At 39.6% G+C, this 25,422-nt stretch overlaps 1 protein-coding gene across 1 annotated transcript in view; it reads right to left on the bottom strand.

Annotated features, from left to right (window-relative positions):
* LOC308092830 (tetratricopeptide repeat protein 19, mitochondrial-like) overlaps positions 1-25,422 on the bottom strand; it is a gene marked incomplete at both ends in the record, with an annotated part of 29,876 nt that extends 4,454 nt beyond the window's left edge. Inside the window, 2 exons of the mRNA XM_080438929.1 lie at positions 23,019-23,052; positions 25,362-25,422. Coding sequence (XP_080295055.1) covers positions 23,019-23,052; positions 25,362-25,422 — 95 coding nt within the window. The remainder of the gene's footprint in view (positions 1-23,018; positions 23,053-25,361) is intronic.

The following is a 25,422-nucleotide window of genomic DNA, read 5'->3' as shown; positions in this document are numbered from 1 at the left end:
TATTATTTTCAACTAGAAATGCACTTCTCTGCTCCTCTTATTATTAATAACCTGTGGTCTGGTATTCAAGGTGTATTGTGCATTATATAGTATTCTCTGCTCCTTATTATTAATAACCTGTGGTCTGGTATTCAAGGTGTATTGTGCATTATTAGGCCATATTGTCTAGGTCCTTTTCGTTCAGTTTCGTTCCCATCAAGTGGATCTAAATAATCTCTGCTTCTTAAAAAAGATCTATTGGTAGTAAGTAAGAAACAAAGTTACCGCCATCTGATTTGGCGCAGTATTTTTATAATCAGTGTTTAAAAGTCGGTACTATTTTCTTAGCAGCGTAGTAATACTTTCAAAGGATGGTGCGGTTTTTGGCACGTGATTCCCGTTACAACCAATGGGGTCGCCTCTTTATTTCCACCATTTCCTGCAACAACAGCCATAGCAACGGTAACGTCCGAAGAAAATAAATCAAAACAAAGAAAATGTCCGTCAAAAGGACCCGAAACGCTGCTATATGAATCTTATGTCTGTCCAGAAAGAAGAGGTTCAGGAATTTACACGGACAAGATGGGATACATGTACAACAAGCCATGGATACACGACGGTCGTCTGTCCCGACCGAACTTCAACCAGGTGTTCGCACTTTTCCATTTACGGCCCGTACATCTACATAAACGTTCAGATTTCAAATATAAAGTGCTTACCGCATGGCCATTGATGTTACAATTCTGTATGGTCCTGCAGAAATACCCGTATATTCCGTATTGTTCAATAAAGAGTATTCTTAACCGATCGGTGGCCATTTTCTCATAGATTTATAATGTATCAGAGTGCAATACACCTCCCATCCGATAGGGTCGCATGGTTGAAAGGATATGGTGAAAATGGCCACCGATCGGATTAACAGGCTTTTTATTGAACAATACGGAAGATACAGGTACTTCTCTGGATCCGTACATAATTGTAACATCCATGGCCATGGGTAAGCATTTTAAATCTGAAATATGAACGTTTATGTAGATGTACGGGCCGTTAATGGAGAAAGTGCAAACACCTGGTTGAATGTTTCAGGGCGTCAACGTGCGTCAACGTTACTTATATAAACATCAACATTGTGTGGATATGGGTTCTTACAAGCCTCCTGAGGACGCTGGGTTTCACGCAACATTCTACCAGCGTTTTATTGACAAAATACATTAATTTGATTAATGTGAGAGGAAAACGGCAGAAGGATCAACTCTCTCAAACAGAAACGTCAGCAGGTGAGCCACACACACACACACACGGGGGGGGGCTCACATTTTAACATGAGACTGAAATAATTTATTGTGTTATCAGATAAAAGCATTGAAAATAGCAGATCTACAAGCTCACAAAACATCACAACGCGTTGTGAGCTTGTAGATCAGCTATTTTCAATAGATTTATTTGGGGGGAGACACATTTTAACATGAGACTGAAATCATTTTTTATGTTATCACATGAAAAAAATCTATTGAAAATAGCATTATCTACAAGCTCACAACACGTCGCGTTGTGAAAGTAAAACTACCTCAAAATTCTACTTGAGTACAGTAGCCTACTTTAGTAAATGTACTTAGTTACTTTACACCACTGAAAGTACAGGTACTACAAAAAACGTACAGTACTCAAGTGAATGTCCACCACTGCATCTCACCAGTGCTGATAAAGCCCATAAGCTAATTGGCAATATGGCCAAGTAAGAGATTGTAAACAAAACATGCATGTCAATATTGGACTGTCAAATATTGATTTGTCATTTTATGATTGTATGGGTGCTTTTACTGTATTTTAAACATTTGTGTGTCATTTCATCCATGTTCCATCTCTGTGATAACTCAGACATCTTTACATCGTTAACAGCTAATACACCAGATGTTGTGATTGATAAAGAGTCCAGGGAAGTGTCTGTATTAGATAGCCTGCACCTTTGACTCTAGCCTAGAGGAAGCCTATATGGCAAAGGTCATTAAATACCAACCACTCCTACATACCATCTCAGAGCTGGGCTATTAGGTGCAGACTATTTGTTTTTATATTTGGCAGCCTATAGGACATACCCACATACTGGCTGTTAGAGGGTTTCAACAACTTTGGATGCCCAAAAAGGAGCCAAAAAGGTTGGCAAAGTATTGTGCTGTAATTGCCATATATGGCGGAGACGGTGTTACTTATACCCATAGAGTACTGAGTGACATGTTTATTGTATCGTGAAGACATATGCCAGGATTATGTGAATGTAACCTTACTGCACCTATAATATTTGTGTCCCTGTATGTTTCTCCTTTATGTGAACATAAATAAATGGTTGTGTGTGTGTGTGTGTGTGTGTGTGTGTGTGTGTGTGTGTGTGTGTGTGTGTGTGTGTGTGTGTGTGTGTGTGTGTGTGTGTGTGTGTGTGTGTGTGTGTGTGTGTGTGTGTGTGTAAATGAACCACCCTTCGCTGACCGCTACAAGATCTTCTGTGAGAGTCATCCGCCATGGCTTATAGTTGACCAAGAGGTGCTGAAAATAAACCAGCTACGAAGGATGTTCGTAAACACAATGAAGAAGCATGAGGATCTTGATGCTTCAAACTACAGGTAACTCAAATACCATGTGTGTCTTTGACAGTTCTGGGAAACAAAACAAAAACCTTTATGCTGAAAAGTATATTATAGATGTATTCCCTCACAAAAACGTCTATGAGAGTATATTTAAACAAAATTGGCTATCATTGTACATCTTTATTTATACACTTGTGCTCATCTTTCCCTAACATTTTATGTTGCAGGCAGGATAAATTGAAGCGGAGGTTGACCCCTGATTTCCCCCAGCTGGTTTTTCACTGCTCTACCAAGTGCAACATCTCTGAACATACATACATGTCCTTCCTAGGTATTTTAGGAAAAAGGTTTGGTGATGCAGGGCTGCAAGACATACTCATTGAGTCAAGTTGGTGCCCCAAATCCATCAATGGTGATCAGTGGTCATCCACAGGAGATGCAGTCTGCACTTTCATATTTTGTATACTATTTTGCTGCCGTTGCACTGTCAACCAACATTTCTCTGTTCATACCTGTGAGTGACACAGAAGGCCTGATCTAGGGGGTGGGTGGGTATTTTTTTTTTTTTTTTTTGAAAATAAAAAAAACTAGAACTTCGGCCACGCTGCGCGCGGCCTCAGCTCTATATCATATGATTATTATATTTGATTAAGATATATGATCTTATAATAATCATGGGGCACGTATAATCATTATCTAATAATCATATAATAATATAATGAATTATCATACATCTTATTAAGTAATGTGTTCACAGAGAGACAGACAGGCTAGATATAGATAGATATATAGTTAGATAGATAGATAGATAGATAGAATATTCGTTTAGTTTTATGCTGATGGATAGATAGATAGATAGATAATGTACATTTGTTTGTACTCAAGTACTGTACAAATTTGAGGGGTTTTAACTTTACTGGATTATCTTCAATTTTCAGTACTTGTACTTCTACTCGACTACATCTCAGAGGCAAATATGGTCCTTTTGTAAACTGTAGATGTATATAATTATTACAAAACCTGCATTAACCACTGTATCCCTATATACTTTGGCTATTTTAAAATAGCCGGTGTACACGCTCACAACGCGTGGCTTTGCCAGTTGTTGTGAGCTTGTAGATCAGCTGTTTTCTAAAGATTTTTCAACATGTTGACTTATTAGAGGTTGCACATGAACTCTGCAGCCGCACTGTGTCTCTCCAAGGCTGGTGATCATTGGGACCTTGGACGTGACATTGTGTCACAAAAACCCACAAAATACACCAAAATAACACTGTTCAACGGGCTAATGTTAGCATTGATGACATTGACCACACTAACGTTCATACAGGTTGTTGATAAGATGTTTAACATAGCCGTTTGAGTGCCTTGGCTTAGCTACACGCTAACGGCCCATTATAGGCAGCTCTTGGCTAATAATCCTTGAACCCAACTAACGCCAACACAGTAATGGACATAAGCATTCACATACATGCTTTAGACACTATTAGCAACAACCAGCAGCAACAGAATCCAAGTATATCAGGCCACGTTGACCACGTTAGCTACATGCTAACGGTGAAAGTGCATTAGCGTTAGCCGCGCTTGGCTAATAATAATAAACTTTATTTGTATAGCACCTTTCATGACATGAAATGCAGCTCAAAGTGCTTTAATAGTCATGTAACCCAACTAACGGTGATTTAGGGCTTATGTGGGCGCACCATCTACAATAGACTAACTGAGCAGGAATAGTAACATTCACCACACTAACTGTCATTGTTGACAACGTGATTTCACATCTGCGTCAGCCACGACAACCACGTTAGTGTTAGCTACATGCTACGGTAAAAGTGCGTTAGCCACTAATCACTCAAATACAACGAACGCTATCACAGTAGTGGACATAAACATTGGTTACATTAGTAGCAGGCTGCAGTGACATAAAAGTCTTGACAATATGAATGACAGGGCGATTTATGAGTCTCTGGCCCATAGCTTGTGGATCTCTATCACATGATTGGCGTAGCCTGCGTTGCCAGGTCTGCCTTTTGTATAATCGATTTTGGTCTTATTTGGGCGCGCATTTGGGCTCGTTTGCATAGACCACGGCAGCGCTTGTTTCTTTCCCGTTTGACTGATGTGGCAAAGGTGCTCAGTTTGGTGAAACGAACCATCCGGAAGTAAATTGCGAGCTGGCGAAGTGATTTGCATAGTATTGGGGCATAATGCGTTTCATATTAATTGTACATTGTGCAAGTAGAGTAACGGTATGGGAAGCAGCTGGTGTTACAGGCAGAATATTGAGGAATTTTGGGGGGAAATGTGGAGTTAGTTGGGCCATGTGTGTGCTTGGAGAGTGCTTTCATACAGTTGTTTAGCCTCCATGAGTTTGGCCGTCAATTAGAGATGCAAGATTGAATACGATACAAAAATTAAATAAAATAAATGAAAAAGGTTATCGAAAAAACACGGCCCCCTCGCGTATTAAGAGGGCAGGGTGAGTCACCAGAACCAAGGACGGGTGTTTTTGATGAATCTAACATGTTAAAAATGGAGTTTGAAGTTATAATGGGTTTGTATAGGAAGGGGGCGTGTCTGATAAAATGAATATTAAATATCTAAATAATGAATCAAGCAACTTAAAAACGGTCTGGGGGCGGGGCTCACAAAAGCCTGGGTAGACGATAAAATGACCCAAAGTTTTTTTGCAAGTGAAATATCCCTTTAAGTTACAATTGAATTACTTTTTAAGACCAAATTGTCAAATATTATGTAAGAAAGAGGCATAGAGCTATAGAGCTATAGAGCACCGAAGTCTGACGTAATTTAGACATCCTAGGTTTGTCTACCTGGTTCGCGGTTTTCCATTTGTTACACTCTCAGAGTTAGACCTGTAAGGGTCCATTTTGTTAAGTTGTGAGCTTGAATAATGTACTTAGTTACTTTACACCACTGAAATTGGTCTCCTATTAACTTCAATCAGTCGAATATTGGATTATTGTCTCAGAAATGTGACAGAAACAAACAAAGATCTGCATTAATTCAAGACTTCGTGGGGTGAGTAATATTGATGGAAAATGAGTCATTGTTTTGGGGCAAACTATTCCTTTAAAGTCTAATCTCATGTACATATCTGTTTCTATGTGGAACTACATTACCAAAGTGCGCCCACCTCTGTCACCATGACAACGGGGACAAAGTGCCACCTCTGTGTCACCATGACAACAGAGACTTGAGACGTGTGGTTGGCCGAGGGAGTGTAGTGCCCAAGATTACATAGACAATTGGCACTGGGTGTAAAAAATGGGGTTACAAAATTGTGGGATAAATATTTAAATAAAAAAAAAGAAACACACAAAAGGGACACGGCAGGTTGTTTGGTTGGTTGGTCCCTGGTTGTTTGGTTGGTTGGTTGGTCCCCTGGTTGGTTGGTTGGTTGATTGGTCCCCTGGTTGTTTGGTTGTTTGGTTGGTCCCCTGGTTGGTTGTTTGGTTGGTCCCCTGGTTGGTTGGTTGTTTGGTTGTTTGGTTGGTCCCCTGGTTGGTTGTTTGGTTGGTTGGACCCCTGGTTGGTTGTTTGGTTGGTTGGTCCCCTGGTTGGTTGTTTGGTTGGTTGGTCCCCTGGTTGGTTGGTTGGATGGTTGGTCCCCTGGTTGGTTGGTTGGTTGGTTGGTTGGTTGGTACCCTGGTTGGTTGGTTGGCTGGTTGGTTGGTCCCAGCTGGTTGGTTGGCTGGTTGGTTGGTCCGTTGGCTGGTTGGTTGGTTGGTTGGTTGGTTGTTTGTTTGTTTTTTTGGTTCGCTGGTTGGTGTTGGTTGGTTGGTTCGCTGGTTGGTTGGTTGGTTGGATGGTTGGCTGGCTGGTTCCCTGGTTGGGTTGAGTTGGCTAGCTGGTTGGCTGGCTGGTTCCCTGGTTGGGTTGAATTGGCTGGCTGGTTGGCTGGCTGGTTCTCTGGTTGGGTTGAATTGGCTTGCTGGTTGGCTGGCTGGTTCTCTGGTTGGGTTGAGTTTCCCTGGTTAGTTGAGTTGGCTGGCTGGTTCCCTGGTTGGGTTGAATTGGCTGGCTGGTTCTCTGGTTGAGTTGAGTTGGCTGGCTGGTGCCCTGGTTAGTTGAGTTGGTTGTTTGGTTGGCTGGCTGGCTGGTTCCCTGGTTGGGTTGAGTTGGCTGGTTGGTTGGCTGGCTGGTTCCCTGGTTGGGTTGAATTGGCTGGCTGGTTGGCTGGCTGGTTCCCTGGTTGGGTTGGGTTGAATTGGCTGGCTGGTTGGGTTGAGTTGGTTGGTTGGCTGGCTGGTTCCCTGGTTAGTTGAGTTGGTTGGTTGGTTGGCTGGCTGGTTCCCTGGTTGGGTTGAGTTGGCTGGCTGGTTGGCTGGCTGGTTCCCTGGTTGGGTTGAATTGGCTGGCTGGTTCACTGGTTGGGTTGAATTGGCTGGCTGGTTGGCTGGCTGGTTCTCTGGTTGGGTTGAGTTGGCTGGCTGGTTCCCTGGTTAGGTTGAGTTGGCTGGCTGGTTGGCTGGCTGGTTCCCTGGTTGGGTTGAATTGGCTGGCTGGTTCTCTGGTTGGGTTGAGTCCTGGTTAGTTGAGTTGGTTGTTTGGTTGGCTTGCTGGTTCCCTGGTTGGGTTGAGTTGGCTGGTTGGTTGGTTGGTTGGTTGGTTGGTTGGTCGGTTGGTTGGTTGGTTGGTTGGTTGGTTGGTTGGCTGGCTGGCTGGTTCCCTGGTTAGGTTGAATTGGCTGGCTGGTTCCCTGGTTGGGTTGAATTGGCTGGCTGGTTCTCTGGTTGGGTTGAGTTGGTTGGTTGGTTGGTTGGTTGGTTGGCTCGCTGGTTAGTTGAGTTGGTTGGTTGGTTGGTTGGTTGGTCGGTTGGTTGGTTGGTTGGTTGGTTGGTTGGCTGGCTGGCTGGTTCCCTGGTTGGGTTGGCTGGCTGTCTGGCTAGCTGGCTCCACCGCAGTTGAGTGATGTCGACAAACACACTGACTAGTGACTTCATTTGTTGTTTCTGGTTTATTATAGTTGTTGAAGGTCACCACCATTGTATTGTGAAGTAATTGTAGTATTAGTCTCTAGTAAATTCTGAAGAACAGCAACAATGGAAAACCTGTGATCAGTGTTGCCATGTCTGCTTATTATAAGTGACTTTGGGCTTGTTTTATTTGCAAAGTGGCTTATAAATAGTGGTGGTTGTCGTTTTCTGGGCTTGTTTCTAAATTGAAGTTGCTTATTTGGGCTTCCTTCCTAAATGTTGTTTAAACCAGTGGTTCTCAAACATTTTCATATCAAGGACCCCCAAAATAATATTAATATGTATTTGACCACGGACCCCCATCTGATAGCAGTATTTGATATCCCTTTGAGATTTATTTTTAAATGGCAGACTTTTTTAAGGTATAACTTGTCACTTTAGAATAAAAAAAATTAGAAGATAGTCTGTCTACAGACTTAACACTATATTCAACCTGTAAATAAGTCAAGAAGCAAAAGACGCTGGTATGGAACTCCTGGTTTACTAGGATGGGGTTCAATTCCCTGTGGTGTCTGCTGATTGCAGGTTCCTGTAGTCTGTTACGTTCCTTATGAAACTACCCTATCAAACTACCATAATAGACTACCGTATCAATCTACCATAACAAACTACCATCAGGTACTACCAGGAACAGCGTACCTGACGTTCCTGGAATTAGTCATGCCCCGAGTATTGTAGTTTGTTTTTCAGTTCCAGGAATTAGTCATGCCCCGAGTATTTTTTTTTTCAGTTCCAGGAATTAGTCATGCCCCGAGTATTACAGTTTTTTTCCTGTTCCAGGAATTAGTCATCCAGAGTATTTAATGTTTTTTTTAAACCATTACATACTCGGGGCATGACTATTTCCTGGACCTGAAAAAAAGTTCCAGGAATTAGTCATGCCCGAGCATTATAATTTTTCAGTTCCAGGAATTAGTCATGTCCAGAGTATGTAATGCTTTTTTTGAACCATTACATACCTGGGCATGACTAATTCCTGGAACTAAAAACAAGTTCCAGGAATTAATCATGTCCAGAGTATGTAATGTTTTTTTTAAACCAATTACATACTCGGGGCATGACTAATTCCTGGAACTGAAAAAAGTTCCAGGAATTAGTCATGCCCCGAGTATGTAATGGTTTTTTGAAACCATGACATACTCTGGGCATGACTAATTCCTGGAACTGAAAAAAGGTTCCAGGAATTAGTCATGCCCCGAGTATTATTTTTTTACCTGTTCCAGGAATTAGTCATGTGCAGAGTATGTAATGGGTTTTTTTAACCATTACATACTCTGGGCATGACTACTTCCTGGAACTGAAAAAAAGTTCCAGGAATTAGTCATGCCCCGAGTATTATTTGTTTACCTGTTCCAGGAATTAGTCATGTCCAGAGTATGTAATGGTTGTTTTAAACCATTACATACTCTGGGCATGACTACTTCCTGGACCTGAAAAAAAGTTCCAGGAATTATTCATGCCCCGAGTATTATAATTTTTCAGTTCCAGTAATTAGTCATGTCCAGAGTATGTAATGTTTTTTTTAAACCATTATACTCTGGGCATGACTAATTCCTGGAACTGAAATAAAGTTCCAGGAATTAGTCATGCCCAGAGTATTACATTTTTTTTTTACTGTTCCAGGAATTAGTCATGTCCAGAGTATGTAATGGTTTTTTGAAACCATTACATACTCTGGACATGACTAATTCCCATACTCTGGACATGACTAATTCCTGGAAAAAAAGTTCCAGGAATTAGTCATGTCCAGAGTATGTAATGGTTTTTTTTAAACCATTACATACTCTGGGCATGACTAATTCCTGGAACTGAAAAAAGGTTCCAGGAATTAGTCATGCCCCGAGTATTAGTTTTTTTTCCTGTTCCAGGAATTAGTCATGTCCAGAGTATGTAATGGTTTTTTGAAAACATTACATACTCTGGGCATGACTAATTCCTGGAACTGAAAAAAAAAAATCCAGGAATTAGTCATGTCCAAGGTATGTAATGGTTTTTTTAAACCATTACGTACTCGGGGCATGACTTCTTCCTGGAACTGAAAAAAAGTTCCAGGAATTAGTCATGCCCGAGTATTACACGTTTTTTTTCCTGCTCCAGGAATTAGTCATGTCCAGAGTATGTAATGGTTTTTTGAAAACAATTCCTGGAACTGAAAAAAGGTTCCAGGAATTAGTCATGCCCAGAGTATGTAATGGCTTTTTGAAACCATTACAGACTCGGGGCATGAATACTTCCTGGAACTGAAAAAAATACTCGGGACATGACTAATTCCTGGAACTGATTCCTGGCTCATGCCTCCTTCAATGCATGAGAGCCAACTGACCTTCATATCACCTGACAGGGGAGAGTTTCCCCGGTAGGACATAGCACGTGGAAGGAACACGTTATTCCAATCAGTTCCTTTCCCCTCCATCAGGAGCCCCGGCTGGCCAGGGGGAGGCGGTATAGAGACCAGGATTACTGCATGATTTTTGTGAGGGTACCTACCCTAGGAGACACGGGGAGAACATGAAAACTCCACACAGAAAGGCCCTTTCGCCAATCGAACCCAGGACCTTCTAGCTGTTTGTCCTTGTGACAGACAGACATCACTCAACATACATTAAAGGAGTAGTTCACCCCAAACAATCACTTATTTTCTATCAATGGACCCTTCGCTAAGCCCCACCCACTCCACTCTGTGACTGGTGGTGCGAAGTTAGTCACACCCAGGCCTGGCAGCGCCTGGCAAACTTCGCTTCTCACCCATTGACTTGCATGTTAAATGATGGCTTTTCCCCTTAAAAATAATCGATCATTTCAGGAACAAGAGCTTCAAAATCTCTTCTAAATCTAGTCAACAAGGCCTGCAGTAGGCTATGCACTGGACAAATGTGCATGACATTATTTCAATAAACTAAAAACATGGGAAATGTTAGAGGGAGTAATAGCCATGGATACACGACGGTCGACTGTCACGACCGTCATGGATGAACTTCAACCTGGTGTTTGCACTTTCTCCATTTATGGCCCGTACATCTACATAAACGTTCATATTTCAAATATAAAGTGCTTATCCCATGGCCATGGATGTTACATTTATGTACGGGCTCTCAGAAGTACCCGTATCATCCGTATTGTTCAATAAAAAGCATTTTAATCTGATCGGTGGCCATTTTCTCCATGCACTTTCAACTGAGCGACCCTATCGGTTTGTAGGTGTATTGCACTCTGATACATTATGAGAAAATGGGCACTGATCGGATTAAAATGCTTTTTATTTAACAATACAGAATATACGGGTACTTTTGAGAGTCCCGTGCATAATTTTAGCATCCGTTGCCATGGGGTCAGCACTTTATATTTGAAATCTGAACGTTTATATAGATGTACGGACCGTAAATGGAGAAAGTGCAAACACCAGGTTAAAGTTTATCCATGACTCTAACAGGAGTTTTCATGTACCACAGGGTAAGACTGCAGCAGGAGTAGACGAACAAATGAATTAATATACTTTAACGTGCGGAATCCGAAACAGGCAGCACTGTGATTCTGAATTTTGTTACGATTGCGGTGATTAGTAGCCTATTATTGACACCACCTGGGCGAGTGAGTCGTGTCGTGTAACTTTCCTGACGTTAAGCTGTGTATGTGTTCAACACACCCGGACCCGGTCTAAGTGCAGATTTCAGCTTGGGAAAAGCAGCCTCCAACGGGTTTGGGTAGGTGGTTCATAGTCACCATTGCGTTATCGTGGTATTCCTATTCTTGCTATTATGTTGCAAATGATTGTGTGTGTGTGCGCCTGTGCGGGCGAAATAACATTGACAGCTATGGCAGGTGACGAAAGCTTGCCAGACCTATGCCAGGCTAACAACGGTTGCTAAGCTGGCATTGGACAATCGCTTTTGGGGTGGGGTTTAGCGAAGGGTCCATTGCACACCCCATGAAGCCTTGAATTCCTAAGCTAATAATTTGATTCCTGTCTCCTACCGGCTAATGTATCCGGTAGAAGACACAAAGGAGACTCTTTGTGTCTCCAACCGGAAATACAGTCATCAAATTATTGGCTTAGGAATGCCACAAAAACAAAAACAAATCCATGAATTCAAGGCTTCATGGGGTGTGCAATTGATAGAAAATAAGTATTTTTTGGGGGTGAACTCCTCCTTTAAGGACATACTGGAGCTGCTTGATTCGACTGTAGAGAAACGAATTGACACCAATATGTTTGGGTTAAAACAAAAAAAAATGTTAAGGTTAAAGCACTATATTTTGATAGTAATAATCATTGCCATAGAGTGTTTGTTCAGTAACAGGAGTCTCCCCACCATGTAGTGATCATGGCAACAACCCCCCTCCTATCAGCCGGCAAAAAGTACTGAAATGTTTTAAGTAAAAGTATCAATACTCAAAACTTTTCAGGCAATCATTTACCTAAACATTTTGTATTAAAGTTAAGTATTCAGAACTTGAACTTTTTTAGTTAATTGTACTTCTATATATAGATTACCAAACTCAAAAGTCAGATGTATTCAGAACTGGAACTTTTTAGGTACTTCTATAAATCGATAACCATGATTTATTATTGTCTACTCAAATAATAGTTAGTACTACATGTACTTTTTATTCATGATTAATTAAATATATTTATTATATCAACTCAAATATGTATTCGTGCTAAATGGCTACGCTGAGCTTGATCGCCACACCCCAAATTAGCCATCTTTACGACTTCAGCATTATTATTGCACACATTTAACTTAGACAGAAGTCTAGATTCACATTTGCACTTTTTATAGAATTGTCATATCAGAAGACAGACCCTTGCAGCATAGAGAATAGTTATACCCTTCCAGACAAGAGTCATATCCCGGCGGACACAGTCGGTCGTCTTCAAGGCAAGAGTCAAAGTCAGAATGCAACATATACCTTATAGACGCCGGTAGGGAGGGGCAACTATTATTCGCTTATAGATTCCAAGGACTTGGAATCAACTCTATTGATGTTAGAACAGAATCCTAACAACACACTTCCCTAAAGGCAAGGCTCCTTTTGGTCAGAGGAGGCATCTCTGCTTTCAGAGCTCGCTCTATTCGGGACAGACATAGGGTCCTTCAAGACATAAGAGCTCTGACTGGAAGGGTATGACTATTCTTTACACTGCGAAGCTCGGTCTTCTGATATGACATTCTATAAAAAGTACACATGTGAAGCTAGAATTATGGGTATTGAATACATTGTTATATGGGTATTGAATTCCCATTATATGGGAGCGCCAATGGAGGGGGAAGGCTGCTTCCGTACACGCTCCTCAGCGTCGCAACGTTTTTCCTTCTTCGTGTCTAAGGAGTTATGACAGACAAGCACTTATGGACTGATCAGCACAGCGATCACACACAGAATTACGGACTTTTTTGCGGATAACCCTCCTGGCTGGGTGGTGGGAGTTCTTCCCTTTGTCTTGTGGGAGATATTCCCTTTGTCTTGTGGGAGATCTTCCCTTTGTCTTGTGGGAGATCTTCCCTTTGTCTCGGCAGGGATCATAGCATGGAAACGGCGAAAGAGGCGAGCGTGTCCTGGCCGTCGGAGGACAAGAGCGGGCCTTCGAAAATGTTCAAAAATAGCAGATGTCCAAGCTCGGAGCGCGGCACGAAGTGACGCGCTGTGAGCTTGTAGATCTGCTATTTTTGAATAGCAAACATATAAATGGATAAAGTGGTTAAAATTTTTATGATGCTACATTAACTACTTTAGCTGGGGACCCCTGAAATCCCCCCAAGGACCCCTGTCACTTTGAGACAGGCTAAGAGCTGCAGGGTGTTTGTAGCTGCGTTAGCATTGGGAACCGTATCCATCACACGTCAGAGCTGCTATGTGGACTTCACGTCTGATAAACCATTACAATACCAGTGGTCCTCAAACCTTTACATTTCAAAGACCACCATTTGGTTCCATTTGTACACATTATAATGATAATGAAGGATCCCAACCCTACACAATGAACATAAAGAATAAACCAGGTAAATACAACACAATGAATATAAAAATAAAACAAACCATGTAAGGGTAAATACAACACAATGAACATACAGAATAAAACATAAACCATGTAAGGCTCAATCAGGGGTTGACACTAACGCCTGCCCGACTGCCCGGGGCAGGTAAATAAAACTTGCGGGCAGGTGGAGTTAGCTTTAAGCCTGCCCTACCGGGCAAGTGCGCGTTTGAGTGGCAGTGGAGACGCAACCATCTTTAGTTCTGTCTAAACACATGAACGTGGCCAGAGCACCCCTCGCACACACACTTTGTGTAACACACACACACACAAACACACTTTACGTGCACTGGCTCTAGAGCCCAACCGATACATCGGCCATTATTTCACTGATGTGGCCCGATGTTTTTTTATCATCATTAACATCATTAACACTTGTCTTTTAGAATGTTGGAACTGCCATTTTACCAGAACTAACCAGTAGAGGTATAACACAAGTGAACTGCTTAGCAGCCATCTCATGGATTGTCAATGCCAGCGCATCTGTGCAGATCAAACGGTAGGCTAAACAACCCGACGTTACCTCACCGCTCTGACGGACAAGAAATAAATATAATCCTTTAAAAACAGCCATGTTCTGTTCCTTTTTTTAAACAACAATCCAAAGAGGAAGGTTTCAGCAGCTAGAATCATGACAGTTTGACATTGTTTGAGCAGTTTTTGGTGCGCAAAACTAGTCGCAAGCTCCCTCGTTAAGTTAATTGTGTGCACCCGCTGTGATGCTGTGCTTGGTGCGCAGATCCCCGCCAGGCCAGGTTGTCTACCCAGGCCTGTGAAATTCATAGGCAGCCAATTGGAATTAAATCTGCTAAAACTGACTGATATACTGATACAGAACCATATATAGGCTATATAACGTAGCTGTCGGGTGGAAACCTTGTATGTCCTTAAAAAATAACAAAAATTAAAATAGTGAAAATAGCTGATCTACAAGTTCACAATGCATTGTATCTCGACACGTTGGGAGCTTGTAGATCTGCTATTGTACTCTTATAGTGCTACACTCTTGAATGATTTAGTAGGGCATTTATGAACAAACATATTTTTCCATATTACAAAACCATTGAAATATGGAACTACAAGGTTTTTGCCCGACAACGACAAACAGAGCACTGTTGGCCTATAATATGCCGTTTTCACCGTTTCTACACTTAAAAACTTAAAATAACAAGTGTTAACCCATATTCATATTCATAGCTATTTAGATATTTGGCATCAATATTGAGGTATGAAACTTTTTATCGTGCAGCCCCATAATTCACAAGTAGAAAGTAAAAAATGTGTTGAATTGAACGGTAATTCTAATTTTACTTTTCGGGCAAGACCTGTGGGCAAGTAGAACATGACCTGCACTTGCCCGACGGGCAAGTGCCTCTGAGACCTTAGTGTCAACCCCTGCTCAATACAACACAATGAACATAAAGAATACAACAAACCATGTAAGGGTAAATACAACACTATGAACATAAAGAATAAAACAAACCACGAAAGGGTAAATACAACACTATGAACACAGAATAAAACAAACCATGTAAGGGTAAATACAACACAATGAACAAAGAATAAAACGTAAACCATATAAAGGGTAAATACAACACTACGAGTAGGGCACTGCAGGGAATTGAACCCCATCCCGGTAAACCAGGAGAACCACACCAGAGCCTTTGTTTTTGTTTTGTTGTCATTTACAATCACATGGTACCATTCACACATTTACATTTCAACAGTAAAGTCATTTCACAATTTACAATGTAGATATTCATCTATACTCTTTATCCAGAGTGACTTACAATAAACAAAGTAAACACATACATAGAATGCAGAGACAGTGTAGTGTCTCAGTAAACTAGGATCACAGGTAAACCAAGAAGATAGCATCAGTCTAAACAGTATAATAAATTAATAGTATAATAAATTAATAAACAGTATAATAAATTAATAATCTGTACATATAAACTATAGGTCAACTAACCAGGTCAACAAATGAACCCAGCATCTGAGGTCTTTTTTTTACTTTACTGGAGTATTTCCAATTTGCAGTACTTTTACTTCTACTCCATCACATCTCGGAGGCAAATATTGTACTTTTACTCCACTACGATTATTTGAAACCTTTAGTTACTTTGTAGATTTTGATTGCTACAAAACATACACACACAAACATTAACCCTATTTAAACATAGATCTACAAGCTCAAAATGCATCTAAGTGCTACAGGCTGAGGTGGAGTCTGAAGAGGAGACTTCACATTACAACAATGATGAGTTACGCTGTTGGTCACATAGAATTCCTGAAGCAGCACAGCTGTACAGTTACAGATAATGAGCCTACTGAGATTAGATACGGTAATGTTTAGCGATATAGCGCCTTTTATAAAAAAAAGGAATACAATAAATAAACAATACAAAAAAAAACATCACATTAAAATACAGTAAATGGAAGTTAAAACAAAACATACATTACAACTGTTTTTTTGTGTACATATTACATAATTTCCAATGATATTATCCATCAAAGACTAATGCTATTATGCAATTTTGACAGGCCTATGAAGTCATGATGACCAAGAAGAAAACAGGAAAACAATAGCACAAAATACATGTCAATAATTAATAGTACAACAATAAAAGGAGAAAAACTAACAAAATACAGATAATAGATACAATAAACCAACAGATATTCAAATTAATATTTGTAAAAAAAAAACTCTTGCTGAACTCCATCTATCCCGTCACAGTTCATCCACTTACCAATTTAGTTTATCCACTTAGGCTGCCATGTTAAAGGACAAGTCCGGACTAGAATAACGGCCTTTTTTCATACTTAAATTGATCCCAAATGACTGGCCATGGAAAATTTATGAACAGACCATAAATAGGTAGCCATTTTTTCACTCCACAAAAACCTTCAGGAAAACTCCTTAGACAGAGACTAAGAAAATATATTTGCATTTTATTTGTTCATGCTCATAAAGTGTTCCAAGTGCTAAAAGTGAAAAGTGCAGCAGCAAACGTTTGGGTCAACGGACCATCGTCAGTGCCTCGCCTACTGACCGCCGTGAATAATCAAGCTTTACCCGCAAATGACAACACATAAATCCACATCACATACAGCGCCTATGGTCATATGTGATGTGGACTGACGTGATGAAGACTTACCTGCAAATGACTGAAGTGACGTGAAATGATAAGACGAGACGCAAATCAAATTATGCGAAATGATACGAGACATAAGTCCACATCACATACCACACTACACCCTACACACACTATGGTCATATGTGATGTGGACTGACGTAATGAAGCTTTAACCACAAATGATTAGATCTGATGATATAGCACTGACAATGGTCCTATGACCTACGTGTGTTGCTGCACTTTTCACTTTGAACACTTGGAGCACTTTATGAACATAAAAATAAATCAAAAATATATTTTTTTGGTCTCCGTCTAAGGAGTTTGTGGATGGAGTCTTTTTTTCTGCCAGTTTCCTACAATGAAAGAAAATAACATTTACAGAAATGAAAAGTTTTAATTTTTCAAAGGAACCTCATACAATTAAGGCATTAAATACATTTGAAAATGACATCGGTTTGTTCTGCATGGAGCAGATATGACATATTGGAATATTGTTGATGTCCAAAAAACATTATAAAAAGTGAAAATAGCCGATATACAAGATCAATGTCACGAAAATAATCAAAAACATTGAAAAGAATGTAATTTAAGAAAATGCTAAATAAGAAATTCCATCAAGAAAAGAAAATAGTGAAGATCTACAAGCTCAAACGAATTTCAAAAAGTAAATAAAAAAAGAAAGCAATTCCATAAAGCAGGGAAAACAAGAAGGTATTAGCATACATTTATTTAACATACAACGTACATTTAGATGACATTTAAACCAGTGGTTCTCCGCCTAAATAATTGGCAAAAACATTAAGATTTAATATAAAAAAGTTAAACTAAATAAATAACTTATATTAAGTTGTTCCAATGGATTGATTGGTCTTTAAAGCATGCTCTGAAAAGGCCCACCCATCTGTCCACTTAAAACGGCTGCCATTTTAAGTGGTCAGATCCAGAATAAAGGTTGAGAACCACTGATTTACACATTTCAAAGATCTACAACTACGGCAGATGAAAACATAACCCTATGGATTAACCCTCTGTACATGAGCAACATTTAATTAACTTTCACAATTAAATTATTTTTTAGAGAAACTATATTTTATTCAACACTTTTTTTAAGCTCAGTGGACATTGTTTTACTTTGTTTTAATAAAAACCTGATAATGCTTTTAATCGGGTAAACAATACATAGATCATATATTTTATCAAAAAACTAATGTCCACAGAACTCACAAGTGTGAAATAAAATCTTGACTCCTCCGAACAATTTTTTTCTTTAATTGTAATAATTTAATCATTTACAGACTATAAATGGGTAGCCATGTTAACATCTTTATACAAAAGGAAAACCGGTTGAAGAAAAGACTCACTCCACAAAAACCTTAAGAAAAACACCTTAGACAGAGACTAAGAAAATATATTAGTGTTTTATTTTGTCATGCTCATTAAGAGCTCCAAGTGCTAAAAGTGAAAAGTGCAGCAGCAAACGTTTGGGTCAAAGGACCATCGTCAGTGCCTCGCCTACTGACCGCCGTGAATAATCAAGCTTTACCCGCAAATGACAACACATAAATCCACATCACATACAGGGCCTATGGTCATATGTGATGTGGACTGACGTGATGAAGACTTACCTGCAAATGACTTAAGTGACGTGAAATGATAAGACGCAAATCAAATTACGCAAAATGATACGAGACATAAGTCCACATCACATACTACACTACACTACACACTATGGTCATATGTGATGTGGACTGACGTAATGAAGCTTTAACCGCAAATGATTAGATCTGATGATAGAGCACTGACGATGGTCCTATGACCTAAATGTGTGTTGCTGCACTTCTTACTTTGAACACTTGTAGCACTTTATGATCATGAAACAAATAAAATAAAAATAGATTTTCTTAGTCTCTGTCTAAGGAGTTTTCCTTAAGGTTTTTGTGGAGTGAGTCTTTATTTCTGCCAGTTTTGCTTTGTTTTTGAGACCAGCTACAGTCAGTAAATATTCCTCTTTTTCCCTTAAGTTTCCTAAAAATGTTTTTAAATAAAGGTTAGGCTTATAAAATTGTTTTATAAAATAAAACACTTTGAAAAGCTTCTGTACTTTTACAGAAATAAGGTTTTTCAAAAGAACCTTATACATTTAAAACAAAATCAAAGAAATTCAGTTTAAAATATTAAAAGAGTGAAAATAGCAGATCTACAAGCCAAGCTTGTAGCTATTTTCACTAGGTCCCAGGGAGACATCGCGACCACGTCTCTTCTGGGTCTCGAGCTAAAAGGTTATGATACTCTTTACACTGAAATGTTTACATCCCAGTGTGTTTTTGCCATTGTTTGTTTATTGTTAATTTCAGATCCAGATTCATTAGTTGACTGTTCTTCCTGGGGTCGAATAGTAAAATTAAAATGAATTAAAAGTACATATAAGAAGCAAGCAAAAATAGAACATGTGCTATTTCGTGAAAACAACAAATCTAAGCAATAAATTAGAAAAAAAAAAATAGGTTTTGAAAATAGATTTACATGCTCGTTGTGAGCTTGCAAATCTTATTATTTTCACTAGTTTGGGTCCTGAGCTAAAAGGTTGGGGAACCTCTGCAGTGGCACAATGCCTGGTAGCTGTTAAATATAGAGCTTACACATTTTGATTGACATCAGTTATGATTGTAATGTTTAGAATGCAACACAGTTATGACACATGTTTAGAATGCAATCACACAGTTATGACACATGTTTAGAATGCAATCACACAGTTATGACACATGTTTAGAATGCAATCACACAGTTATGACCGTAATATTTAGAATGCAATCACACAGTTATGACTAATGTTTAGAATGCAATCACAGTTATGACTAATGTTTAGAATGCAATCACACAGTTATGACTAATGTTTAGAACGCAATCACAGTTATGACTAATGTTTATTTTATTTTCCAGAAGTAATACAGTCTACAGTGACTGAACTGCCTCTTACAGTGTCACAGTGGCTGCTAGCTGATGCCTATGAGTTCAATTCAAAGTGTACAATTTAAATGGTGCATTTATCTATAGTACCTTTAACCAAAGCACTTTGTAATGTGCATTACATTCACCAACCTACTCACCAGGGGGAGAGATAGAGAGATGAGAGGGATAGAGAGACAGAGAGAGAGAGAGAGACTCGTATAATTTACATCATTTGTGGACGATTGACATAAATTATACGAGGCGCATATGACGCAATGGCAGCAGCATTCTTTGCTTCATGTTCTCTGCATCAGTCTCAGTCCAGCATCAGTCCCTTTTCTTCATTATTCTCCTGCCAAATGACGAGCATTGTACGCAAACAACGTGAAACGAAGTCCACATCACATACTGGTCATATGGTTGTATGTATCGTTTATATTATATTATTATTATTATGTGATGTGGATTGACGTGATGAAGCTTTACTCGCAAATGACGGCACAAATAGCGAGTAACTATACGTGATGCACATGCCGACATCCGTCACACACCTTCACATCACATACTGGTCATATGTGATGTGGATTGGCGTGATTAAGCTTTAACGCAAATGACGCAACGCAAAATCAATTGTGCCAATATTTGTCAGCAATACAACAACAGCATGAATGACATTAGTACACAACATACAACACTATGAATGACATTAGTAAACAACATACAACACTATGAATAACATTAATTCACAACATGCAACAGGAATAACCTGTTAAAGTCATTAAATGCATATAATGTGAATGATAGGCCTACATCTCTTCCTGTTCTGACCTACTGTAAACAACGGCGTGTACCTCGCCTAAAATAAAAAATTGCCGACCGATGTGAATGACGAGCTATCCGCAAATGTCGTGAAATAATCACAAAATCACATAAATCCACATCACATACGACCAGTAATGTGATGTGGCCTGACGTGATGAAGCTTTACTCGCAAATAAACTGAAACGGTACAACGCGAATCAAATTACGTGAAACGACACGAGACACGACGTAAAGGACGACATGCATCACATACGTTCATATGTGACGTGGACTAACGTGATGAAGTTTTACCCGCATATGTTGTGAAATGACACAACAAAACACATATATCACATCAATCCACATCACATACGGCCCCTGTACGGTCATATGTGATGTGGGCTGACGTGATGAAGACTTACCTGCATATGACGGAAGCGACGTGAAATCATAAGACATGACGCAAATCAAATGTAATGAAGGTTTACCCGCATGTGTTGTGAAATGACAACACATACATCACATCAATCCACATCACATACTACACTACACTACACCATGGACTTATGTGATGTGGGCTGACGTGATGAAGACTTACCTGCACGGATGTGACGTGAAATCCTGAGACGCGACGCAAATCAAATTACTTAACGCAAATGACGCGAAATGCTACGAGACATAAATCACACAAACGCTGGCCGTGACCCAATAATAAAAAACACTGGTCCAGTCCCTTCTTACTTATTCTTCACGAATGACGGGCATTGAACGCAAACGACGCAAACCGCTGGCCCGCCACCCGTTAAATGACGCAACGCAAGCGGCGCTACGCGAACAGTGCAAATTTTACGGTTAAAGCTAAAAAATGTTTAGTTGATACTATGACAGGGCAAAAAAAGCTATATTTTTAACTTTATCAAAAATAGATAAAGCACAAATAGGTTTAACTATGTGAGTTTGCTATGTGAACAAGAGCCACATATACTATACCCTGTCACTATATTATACAACCTAGTATACATATACTGTACCCTGTCACTATATTATACAACCTAGTATACATATACTGTACCCTGTCACTATATTATACAACCTAGTATACATATACTGTACCCTGTCACTATATTATACAGCTTAGCGTAGGCCTACATATACTGTACCCTGTCATTACATAAACAGCCTGGTATACGTATACTGTCAGTACTACAAATGGAACCAAATGGACCAGTGAAGGGTCCATTTGGTTCCATTTGTACACACAAAAACCACTAGTGAAGAACTAGTGCAATAGACAGGCAAGAAGAAAGAAATAAGAAATAACAGACTTTATAAAGACTGTTATTCTGAGTACTCAAAGACACACTAGAAAACAAAAAAGTTATATTTTTATTCAAGCAAATAATGAAGAGAAAAGAGGGGAAGTTAAAGTATGGAGGTCAGGCAGAAACCTTGCATGTCCAAAATTGTTACTTTTTAAAATGGACACAAAAGAACCTGTGTTCCAATGGATCCAATGTAATTATCATGATCTTTGCGTTGTGAGCTTGTAGATCGGCTGTTTGTACTGCTTTAGTGTGTGACACTGTAGTATGACCAAGTAAAGAAATGTATTTACGACAAAATATATATATATATATATATATATATATATATATATATATATATATATATATATATATATATATATATATATATATATATATATATATATATATATATATATATATATATATATATATATATATATATATATATATATATGGAGATACAAGGTTTCTGCCCGACAACCAATGATAGACCGTGTCACTACTATCACTTACCTTGAACAGCAGCCACGACTCAGACAACAGCAAATGAAATAAAAAACACTAAGAAAGAAGCAAATGACACGACGAACATCATTTGCTTTCTCTTTTAGTTTGCACAGACGTACAGCATAGATGGCTGTAAACACAGTGTTAATGGGGCTACATGCTACCATAATGATACCAGACATAAATCACATAGCTCCACATCACATACATTTGTACACACAAACCACTAGTGAAGAACTAGTGCAATAGACAGGCAAGAAGAAAGAAATAAGAAAGTGTTTTTCTAATACAAGAAATCGATCAAATAACTCAGACACAAAAGTAAATAAAAACAAATAATTTTGTTATTGCTTTATTAAAGCAAAGAATAGAGAAAAAGAGGAGAAGTTACGACCACATATGGTCGTATGTGATGTGGACCGATGTGACCAAAGCTTTGGGCGCAAATTACGTGAAACAATAAATAAAATCACATAAATCCACATCACAGAAAGGCACATGGTCCTATGTGATGTGGACCGACGTGATGAAGCTTTACCCACAAATGACGCGATGCAAATGACGTGAAACGATAGACGACGCAAATGACCACATACATGGTATGGTAGCATGTAGCATGTAGCCCCCTTAACAAGCAGCAGCTGCAATCAAAAGGTTCCTACCTTCCTGCCTTCTTCACTGCAGTGACACAGCAAGCAGCAACCGAAGCGGTGAGTTCCTACCTTACGGACGTCTTCTTCTTGTCATCTTCGTCTTCTGTAAAGACACAAAAAAGAAAACAAAAACGTTGAGTTGAGCAGGCCTTACAGGGTGACATTTTGGAAGCCATGATGGTCTGTAGAGACATAAGCTGGTCACTGACAGGGCTGTGTCACCATTATGGCATTTTACTTGAGTAATTGTCACAAATAATTGCGATTAACGATTTAATTGTATTGTACATGAACATTGAATATGTTTGAAAATAAATGAACATTTTTGTAACCAGAAGAGTGGGCACCCGGGAAAAGTGGGCACTTCAATGTGTAAATGGCCATTTCTATTCCTCAAAGTAAGTAATTAAGTAACTTAAAGGAGTAGTTCACCCACAAAATGACTTATTTTCTATCAATTGCACACGCCATGAAGCCTTGAATTCATGGATTTGTTTTTGTCGCATTCCTATGCCAATAATTAGATTCCCGTCTCCTACCGGCTAATGTATGTGTCTCCTACAGGAAATACACCCGGTCATCAAATTATTGGCTTAGTAATGAGACAAAAACTAAAACAAAATCATGAATTCCAGGCTTCATGGGGTGTGCAATTTATAGAAAATAAGTAATTCTTTGGGTGAACTACTCCTTTAAGTACATGATTTGAAGATGCTTGACTGGCCTACAGCCACTGTGGTCATAAAACAATACGTTTTAGGTCTGATAATGATGTACCCACCCGTACATGTTCACATCATGTATACTTTACATTACTTAAAAAGGGATAGTTCACCCAAAAACGTTAAAAAAAAGGCAGCGGTTCCGGTAGGAGACACAAAGGAGACTCTTTGTGTCTCCTACCGGAACCGCTGCCGGTCATCAAATTATTGGTTTAGGAATGAGACACAAACTAAAACATATCCATGAATTCAAGTCTCCATGGGGTGACTGATCCATAGGAAAGTGTTTTAAAGGTTCTATGACATTCATTTTCACTTTTTTTATTTTTAATGTTTTTTTGGGAGTTTTATGACCTCAATTTACACCCCAAAAATCTGAACTTTGAACATTCAGCGGATTTTCTGTGGTCTGGGGTTTTCTGAATAATTAGGCTGAAAAGTAATCTGAGCTTGGCCCTTCGGCAGTGAGGTCACAGCCGATTAATCCCGCCCACTCTCCTCCTCGCCCCTCCCCTCCCCTATCCTTTCCTTTGGGGGGGCGGAGCAGAGGCGATGATTGACAGGCAAAATCCCTCAACAGCGACACCCGCAGGCAAAGATTTCTTTTTTCATTGCAGTTGAAAAGGCTTTAGAAATGTGAGAGAAAAACACCTGCCATGGATCAATGGAGTGGAATATTTTGTTAAAACTTTCTATACACGTTTGAAGGACCATGACAAAGACTTTTAATGTGTGGTAAAACTGAACGTCATGAAACCTTTAAACTATCCCTTTAAGTCAGGGGTCTTCAACGTTTTCAGGCCAAGGACCCCCTAGCTGAGAGAGAGATGAAGCAGGGACCCCCACTATATTGTATAAAATTGTGTTTGAGATAAACTTTTGCTGCTCTTTTTTCCCTCTACACCTGTAACTCTTTGCTAAAAATAGCCGATCTACAAGCTCACAACGCCTCGCAGCGCGAGGCGTTGTGAGCTTGTAGATCTGCTATTTTTGGCTTAAGTTCTCCTCAGCAAAGGGATGCTAGGGTTCAAGTGGTTAGTGTAAAAAAATAAAATCATATCACACAAAGATTTGGCGGACCCCCTGTAGTAACTCTGAGGACCCCCTAGGGGTCCCGGGGTCCCTGTTGAAGACCCCTGCTTTAAGAACATTTTGCAAATTCTTCATTTGTTTTACATTTTGGGAGAAAATGTTCCAATTTAACAAGGTGCGTCTGTTCCTGTATCAAACACCATGTTCAAGTAAAGTCTACAATGCTTATCATTTCATCACGTTTCAGAAACAACTAAGGACACTGGCTCTCAAAAGTTTCATATCAAGGACCCACAAATTAATATTCATTTGGCCAAGGATTGGGCCTCTTCCTTACTTCCTTCACATGTGTTACCAATGATACAAATGAAGGCTCTGTTCTATTTAGTGTAACAGTGGTTCTAATGAAGGCTCGGTTCTATTTAGTGTAGCACAGTGGTTCTCAAAGGACACCCATAACTCTGAGAGTGTACAAATGGAACCAAATGGACTGTAATTTGTTTCCATCTGTACACTCAGTTACACACCCCGTAAGGGTCCATTTGGAACAGAGCCTTCATTAGCATCATTGGTAACACCTGTGAAGGGAAGTGAGGAAGAGGCCCAATTTATTTCCAATATGGCCGCTGATTCTAAAACTCCAGTTTGTGCCTCCTACCTCCAGCATGGTGGTGTTGTGTTACAGTGAAATTGGTGACCTTCAGAAAACATGCGACCAT

This window comes from Gymnoscopelus braueri, assembly GCF_963280865.1.
Source record: "Gymnoscopelus braueri genome assembly, chromosome: 10".
Classification (NCBI taxonomy): domain Eukaryota; kingdom Metazoa; phylum Chordata; class Actinopteri; order Myctophiformes; family Myctophidae; genus Gymnoscopelus; species Gymnoscopelus braueri.
This window is presented reverse-complemented; position numbering and strand designations above follow the sequence as displayed.